Here is an 8,469-nt window from a genome sequence, read left to right as displayed (position 1 = left end):
GGACCAATACCGCACACCCTCGGTCCCTACGCAGACTGATCCAAGTGGTCACCCACCCGCACACTGACCGTAGCCAGTGATGCTTGACTTCGGTGATCTGCTGGGAACCGTGTCTTAACGATCAGTCTACTGCGGGACAATGTCTGGATACAAACGAAAGCATTAAAGTGCGAAATAATAGCAAGGGTGCACGATACAGTTCACATCTTTTAAGTTCAAACAAAATCATATATGATACAATTACAATTTTTTTCTTCTTCTTATAAACTATGCTTGAAAATAAATAGAATGTATACAAGCGTAAATATGTGTTTAAAAACATTGATGGTGCGTTGAAAAATATGAAATGTAATTTTCACTGCTAAAATATCTTTAAAAAAGAAAATCGTATATGGAATAAAAACATACCATTAGATCTTTCAGTGGGATTCATGTTTCACATTTTCCCCAGACTTGAAATACAAAAGTAGACTGCGAAAGCGATTGCAAGTTTGTACCATCAATTCATTGAAAAATCGTATCTTTGGCAAGTGAATGACATATAAAACCCTAAATTGTAAAAGTAAGAAGGACGATGAGAGATTCGGTAACAGCGCCATTCATCAAGAGTTGATTCTAACTNTTTTTAATTGTAAGATGGAGGCACCAAAATATTTTCAGTGCTTAGGGCCTCAAGAGGTCTTAATCCGGCCCTGGGACGATGAGAGATTCGGTAACAGCGCCATTCATCAAGAGTTGATTCTAACTATTTAAATTAATCACGCGCGGTAAACTACTTATAAGAATTTTATTTTATAACCAGCGTTAAACGATCCTTAAATTGTATAAGTAAGAAGGACGATTATTCGGCTACTGCGCCACAGGTGTGTCATCAAGATTTGGAACTATTTAAATTAATCGCACCTGCTGAACTGTTTCATATCATATTCTATGTTCAGGGATGAGAGTAGTTGGAAAGTAAAAAAGAGGAAATTCAAGAATGAATATATATATACACAAAAATTTGACAAAAAAGTGCAATTTTTAAATTTGTAAACCATGTGATTATAAATCCCGATGATTAATTTTAAAATTGCATGACTATATAAATATGAATCACATGCATGATTTTAAATAAAGAGAATATGAATCCCGAAATGAGGCTATTAAATCACTTGAATATGAAACTCTATATTGAATTTAAAAAATGCGAAAATACAAATCACGATGCGTAATTTTTAGATCACGTAAATACGAATCACGATGCGTAATTTTTAAATAGCGCGAATACGAATCCCACTGTCTAATTTTAAAGCACGCATAAATAGGAAAATCGATGTTTGATATTACAACCGCAAAAACGAATCACGACATTGGATTTTAAGCTCGCATGAATACGAATCGCTACATAGGGTTTTAAAAGCGCGTAATTATAAATCGCGATATTGGATTTTTAAATCTCGCAAATAAGAATCGCAATGTACGACATTTAAATCGCAACGTTCAACTTTTAAATCAGGTAAATACGAAAATCAATGTTTGAGGGAGGAATGAAGACTTCAATACTTTCGCTTCGCGGAAAATTTAATTCTTCATAAAATATTTTAATTTGTGCAAAAAAAAATTTCAGCGGAAATTAGCGGGAAAAATCAGGAAAAAAAAGCGGAAATCCGCGGAAGAATCACATCCCTGTATGTTATAACCGGCATTGAAAGGTTGATCCAATTTTGAATTTGCTACTTTATTTTATTTTTCATAACCGGCGTTGAGCAGCTGATACAAATCTGAATGTTTGGTTCAACTCAGTAACCTTGAAATTTGAAATCCAACCCAGAAAACAAGGGAACTCATATATCAAGCATTGGAACAAACTAGCCTTCGTCCCACAGTAAGCAGATTCTAACCAATGATCCGCCTGCCAATTAGAATATTTAATAGGAGCACTGTGGTCGGTGCGAGCAGCATTCGTATCTATCAACCGCCACTGGGATTAGAGCCTGTTTACAGCTTAAAGTTCTTTTAAATTTATTTCCAATGTCTACCAGAGTTAATATTTCGTCCATTGGCCACTCTTTCATGGACAACGCATTAGATGGGTCAACATTGCTCACACAGTAAGGACAGATAGTACAGAGAATGAAAGATCAAAAATATCAAACAATTTCATTTGTAAACTTATTCTTGAATTCCAGATCTAACAAGCACAATTTTTCTTCTCTTTTCAATATTAAAAAGTTATCTTAGTTGTTTTGTCTTCAATATCTGAGCAAAGAATAGACTATGCTTTACATGCAGCCACATTTAGAAGTTATCTTAAGACAAAATTTTTCTCTCAAATAATAATTTTTAAAATTTGATGAGACTTTCAAAATATAAAGGACTTTTCATATCACTGTTTCAGGATCAAATACTAACATAAAATGTACATTGTATATAATTTGAATTATAGATGCAAAATTTGCACCATTTTATGTTGGTATGTAAACGTTATCACTTGAAAATAATTTACTGTGAACAAAAATAAAACCTTCTGTTTGAAAGAGTGGGAAAAAGGAATTTATCATCAAATAGGCTATTTCTAGGAAGAAATTTTCAAATTCAATATTTATTTCTAAATAGTTTAAATTTTTTTTTCATGTGCTATACTTGTTCTCTATTCAAATGAGCCATTAACACCTCCTTCCTAATAGAAATTTAAAACTTTCTGAATAAAGTGGAAACTGCTTTTAAGTAAATAAAATTGAATAGGCAGATTAATACTGTTTGGAAGAAAATAACACTACTCTTGCATTGCTAAAGAATAATTACTGGTTTCGTCAAATATTAATTTATTACCTTAATTCATAATTATTTTGATAACTAAGCACAAACGAATCATTACATTGTTTGCCACAATTTAATAAAATATATTTTAACAAATAAACATAAATAGTAAGTAAACCTAACATATAATTATCTTTTCTTTTTTTAAAAAATCATAATTATTTTGATAATTAAGTATACTTAAAGTAACCATTTAATTAATTACATTTTAATGAGTAAACATAATTAATCAAACATTAATTCACAACTTTTTCTTTATAAATTTTTTTAATTATTTTGATAATATAAATCATCACTTCATTTTACTATTAAACTGTTAATTATTATCATTTACTGTTTCAAATATTACAATTTATTTTAAAAAGTAAATATAACTAATTAAAGACTAACATTTAATTCAATTAACATTAATTAAATATAAAACTTACATTAGGTATGTAAATAACAAGAAAACATAGTTAGTAAAGCTAGCATTTAATTAACAATACAATTATTGGGAAACATTAATTTATTGATAAGTCGTTTTCAGAAGCTCGACAAACTAAGTATAGTCTATCAAAAGAGCTTCTTTAGCCAGTCGTTTGTGACAGTGTTTACATCTATGATCACAAAAGTCAACTATTTCAGGTTGGGGAGACAAATTTTGACAGGGGTGGTTGAGAAAAGTATTAAAAGCACTTTTTTTTGCATGCACTTTATTGGGTTTCCATAGCAGCAGAAAAATTCAGACTCCATGGCGGGAGCTTATTAGAGACAGATTATAGGCAAATTTTGAGAGACAAGCTTAAGAATGTTTTGGTATTAAAGGCCTTTACTTGTTTTTTTAGTTAAAATTTAAGCTTGATTTTGATGCTTGTCATTTTAATATCAGTTAAGTTCAAAAAGCCATGTTTGACTCTCATTATAAATAAAACAAATTGCATAAATTTTTTGAATTAATCAGAACAGTTGGAAAATTTTTAATTAAGTTGAGATTTAATGCTAGCTAACATGCTGAATGAAAATTATTATCAATGGAAAGTCTTGTATTCGAAATCTTCCGTAGTTAGGCAAATCAGGAAAATAAATTTTTCGGATAATAGGTCTAAGGTTAACAAACATAATATGCAATACTCAATTGAAAAATAACAAACAAACAATAAAATTGAGAAACAAATTTTTTGTTGCATTTATACCTTGCCTAAGTCCGGCGTGAGGATTTAAAATCTGAAAATAGCTTTTTCCTTAAGTTAGATTTTTTTTTAAAATGATATTTTAACTCTTTTTGTTGTTTAAGTGCACAAGTTATAAATAACAGGAAGTCACATAAATTAATATTGAAATAAACTTCTAGGGGAGTTAGGTCACATCCCCGAAAATGTCGTCGTACGCAGTTTTCTTATTATGAATTGCTCAAAAGTACACTAAGAGTTTATTATTGGGTATGGATTCCTATGCAATTTTAATCTTGAGAATGAGCCATTACTCAAGAAGTTTGTCACAACATTTGTGTGACTCCTAGTTTCATATATATTTTTAAATTTGAACACTTCAACAAATTTTTTTTTTTTTAAAAATCCAAAAAACTGTAGCTTGGAGAGGGAAAGATTGCAGAATTGAAATCAGCAATAGGAAAGTATCTAAAATCTGTTGAAAAATCTCCCACCACAAAAACAAAAATTGTTCCATAGTGTAAATAATGTCAATTTCTTACAATTAGAAAGGCAGATAATCAGATAAAAATAACATTAAAAAATATAGTGTATTATAACAGAAAAATTAATATCATTTAATAATAAAAAAATATAATAATTGTTAATAAAATCATCAATCTAAAGGGAAAGAAAGTTTATCTGCCAGTGTTCTTGAAAAAAGAGGGAAAAAAAAAAAGAATTGCTTGTTTTGATTGTACACATGGTGCATAGTCAGTCTTTTAATCAAAAAATAAGCACCTGTTAAGTACTTTTCAAGCACTCAAAAAATATTTTTAATCACCTTCCCAAAAAATCCTAATTAGGATCTGTGCAGTAATAAAAATTATCTTTTCAATCATTTAAAGTATTTAATTTATAAACATAAAATCAATAAAATTCAAAAATATTTTAAAAAACTTGACATGATCATGATAATATAATTAGTTTCTGATAAATATTGTTGAGAGAATAATGCATTTTTTGCAATTTAGAACAACAATCGACATGCCAAAGAAATTTTTTTTTTATAAAAGGTAGAAAATTAAACTTTTTACAAACCTCAAATAAAAAAAGCACCTTTAAATGCTTTTAAAAAACATAAATCAAAAATAAGCACCTTTAAGCACTTTTTAAAAACACTACGTACCATGTGTACAAAAGTTTCTGGTAAACAAATATTCGTATAGGATTTAGTACTGTACATTAAAGTTTTAAGTCCTGAACTTGATGTAAAATTCTTAAGATTTCAAGGAGTATCAAAAACTACTATAGAAAATAAAAAAGTTAGTAACACTGTAAAAAATGGGATAACATATGGATTGAAATTAATTATATAAAAGAATAAGTTAAATAGAAAGTTATACATGTTATCACAATCCTGCAAAATATTAAAATATATTTAGAATTGAAAATACTCAAACGAAATCCAATAATGAAAGCATTGAAACACCTAAGAGAAAATTCTAATAAATCGAAGGATATTTATTAAAACAATAATTGATTTATATTTTTTTTTCAAAAATTCATCACGTACAGTGGAAAATTTCATAAATAACTAAAATACATAATTACTTCAAAAGTGAGATTAGATAAATTTGAGAAGCAACAGCATATTTCTATATTTATTTTTCAATGCCAAAAAATGGCAACATTTGTGCAGACAATGCCAGTACAACAACATTTTAAACATGCAATTTGAGAATACAGAAAACATAAATAAGATAAAACTTATTCAGAACAATCTAGACATTTGCAGAGGGAGAAACAACAATTAGGGAATGTCTAAAAATGTAACCAAAACTTGAATCTACAATTCTTAAGTCTATGAGAAGTCGAAGCATTCACTACCACATGTGTGTCTCTCTAATTTCACCTATAATTTGGTTGGCCCTTTGGAGTGCTTTCAGCATGTCAGCCGTTTCTTGTCTGCGGACAGCAATGTGATCAGACTCCTGCAATAAAGTTGTGAAATGATCGTGCTTGTAAAGATGAGTAACCAATTCACTTTGAAGATTGTCTCTCACAAAGTTAACGAGAAAGTGCATGATGGCTTTCGGAACAGCATCTTGAATATTTTTGCGCACAATCATAAAATAAGAATAAATTAGTCTCTCAATAACTTCACAATCTTTTTTCTCCTTGGGCGATAATTGTCGATGGGTGTTGTTGGGAACCTCGGGGAGAAGATTTACCGCTTTTACAGGACTGAACGGAATACCGGGGGAGGCATTCCTTTCCATGTTGGTTGTCTTTTCTGTCGCTCCGGTATTTTCCTTGTTACCATACTTCAGTTGGTCCGTCCAGGTACCAGCCGTGGCATAACCTTGAAGAAGCAAGTTTGAATCACTTCCACTTAGTTTACTAGATGAGTGTAACGTTGACTCGGCATACTGCGTTATCTTCCTGGAACTTATCAACTTGTTGTCAATTTTCTCTGCGGGACCATCTGGATTATTATGGAACTTTAACTGAGGATTATTTATTATTTTAGGTTCCATAGCCTTATTAATATTAGAACTCTTTTCATCTGAATGTTTGACTAGAGTGTCGACGAGAGCAGCATCGTGGTGAAAATCTGGATGCTTAGTGTTGATATAGGCTAGTTCAATGGCAACGAGATTCTCAACCATGGAGTTTGTAGCTGGCAACCTCCTTCTGAGAAGCTGAGTGACTACATCGACGATCTTCTCGTGCAGCTTTGGAAAGCGAATTATTTCCTGTTGGACCTCTGTACCACAGTGCTGAATGATTCGTTGCATTTCTTCGTGCACCAATTCTACGCAACGGAGACTGGGGTCTTCAAGACGTCGGATTTGGCGCTTCACTAGCAACTCAAATGATACTTCAGGAACAAATAAGGCCGGCCTCGTACCAGTAGCATTTCTAATGGCAGTAAGGATATCATACGTAGAGAGTCCTCCCAAAGGATGGATTTCGTTCAAGGTTCGGCCAAATGTTTCGTGGAAAATGTAGCAAATTCTAGCACCGCCACACAGTTCAGAGGTCTCGATGTTACGAGCAGTACCTTCCACGGTCGAGCAATAAGAAGATGCAAACTTTGTAATGATTTGCAACAAAGTTTGGCCTTGGTCCTCAACAGCTTCTCCGTAGGAGTGCAACATGGATTGAAATTGAGAAATCATGACATTGACTCTAGTTTTGAGATCAGGCAGGCAATCTCGTATATGATGCATCAGAAGTCTATTCAGAGTCTTTGCTAAGAATGCGGTACCATTTCTATTAGCTAATGTAGGGTATTTTCGTTGGAGGTATGAAGCCTCATCTTTAATAGCATCGGTGATGCTTTTATTATTAATAATATCCTGTTGAGATCGATTGACTACTCCTATTATTCCGAGTTTAACAGGAATAACTCGCCCACACAGCACATCCACTGCATCAGTACCTGCATCCATGAGATCCAGTTTAGTGATAACTGCTAACGTTCTTCTACCATCAGGGTCACGTTCTCTCGCCAACTTCAACGACTCTGATGTAGCAAAATCAGTGTTAGCAGGATGAACTGCTAATATGATGGCATTTGGATTACTTATGTGCTGGATGATCAATTCACGAATTTGGAGTTCAATATTTTCAGGCTGGTCACCAACAGGTACTTTCGTAATTCCAGGGAGATCAACGAGAGTCAAGTTAACAACCCTAGGTGAGTAAATCTTTAAGTTAATTGGCTCCTGACAAATCCCCTTGTTGGATCCACTCATTCTATCAGTCTCACTTTCAATTTCTTTTCGAATGTCATCAAAATTAGAATAAATTTTGTTCTTAGTATGCAAAAACTTGCCCCATTCTTCAAGATTCAACGTACCTTCTTCGGCTGAACGACAAGTAGTATCACCTTTAGGGGCATAAACTAACTGAAGAATTAAAGGCCGCCTTGTAACAATACCAGCACCTCTCGGTAAGAAATCTTTACCAACCAAGCTTTCAAGAACTGAGCTTTTACCGGAACTTTGAGTGCCGACAACTACGATTTGAGGTAATTGTATAGAATCAGTGCCAACGGTATTAAAAACATCGTGCAGTTTGTTCATTACAGGTATTAAGGCCTCCATTTTGATGACTCTTACAAACTAGTCACGCAATTAATACTGATGCAATTATAAAATTCGTTTCACAATTCTTTGTTTAATTACCGATACGGGTCTTCATGATTCGTCTAGAGGTCAAAGTTCTAATGAAGAATAAATATAATTCGAATATTTAAATAATTCAGAGTTTTTAAATTTCGATTAGTTTTCTAAAAAGAAAAATAATTTCAATGTAGAAAATTTATATTAAACGGTAAAGGAGGCCGCTATAAAAGCTAGCTGGTTATTAGAAAAGATAAAAATGATAAAAACAAAACAGCAACTAGGAATTCCAACTGTTGCCAGACGCTTAAACATAAAAAATTTGAATAATGCAATATAGAGAATAAGCACAGTCTTAACTATTTTGTAGAAAAATGTAAATTCGTGTAGTAAGTAGTAAGTAT

At 32.1% G+C, this 8,469-nt stretch overlaps 1 protein-coding gene across 1 annotated transcript; it reads right to left on the bottom strand.

Annotated features, from left to right (window-relative positions):
• Nucleotides 1-5,435: 5,435 nt before the first annotated feature.
• On the bottom strand, nt 5,436-8,434 carry LOC107446189 (dynamin related protein 1). Its single transcript, XM_016060772.4, has one exon. It carries the CDS (start codon nt 8,045-8,047, stop codon nt 5,819-5,821), a length of 2,229 nt encoding a protein of 742 aa, XP_015916258.1. The 5' UTR covers nt 8,048-8,434; the 3' UTR covers nt 5,436-5,818.
• Nucleotides 8,435-8,469: the final 35 nt, after the last annotated feature.

This window comes from Parasteatoda tepidariorum, chromosome 5 (genome assembly GCF_043381705.1).
Source record: "Parasteatoda tepidariorum isolate YZ-2023 chromosome 5, CAS_Ptep_4.0, whole genome shotgun sequence".
Lineage (NCBI taxonomy): Eukaryota > Metazoa > Arthropoda > Arachnida > Araneae > Theridiidae > Parasteatoda > Parasteatoda tepidariorum.
Note: the sequence above shows the minus strand (reverse complement) of the source record. Positions and strands in the feature narration are given on the sequence as shown.

Coding starts and splice junctions, on each gene's coding strand:
- LOC107446189 (XM_016060772.4), bottom strand. CDS start 8,047: ATGGAGGCCTTAATACCTGTAATGAACAAACTGCACGATGTTTTTAAT.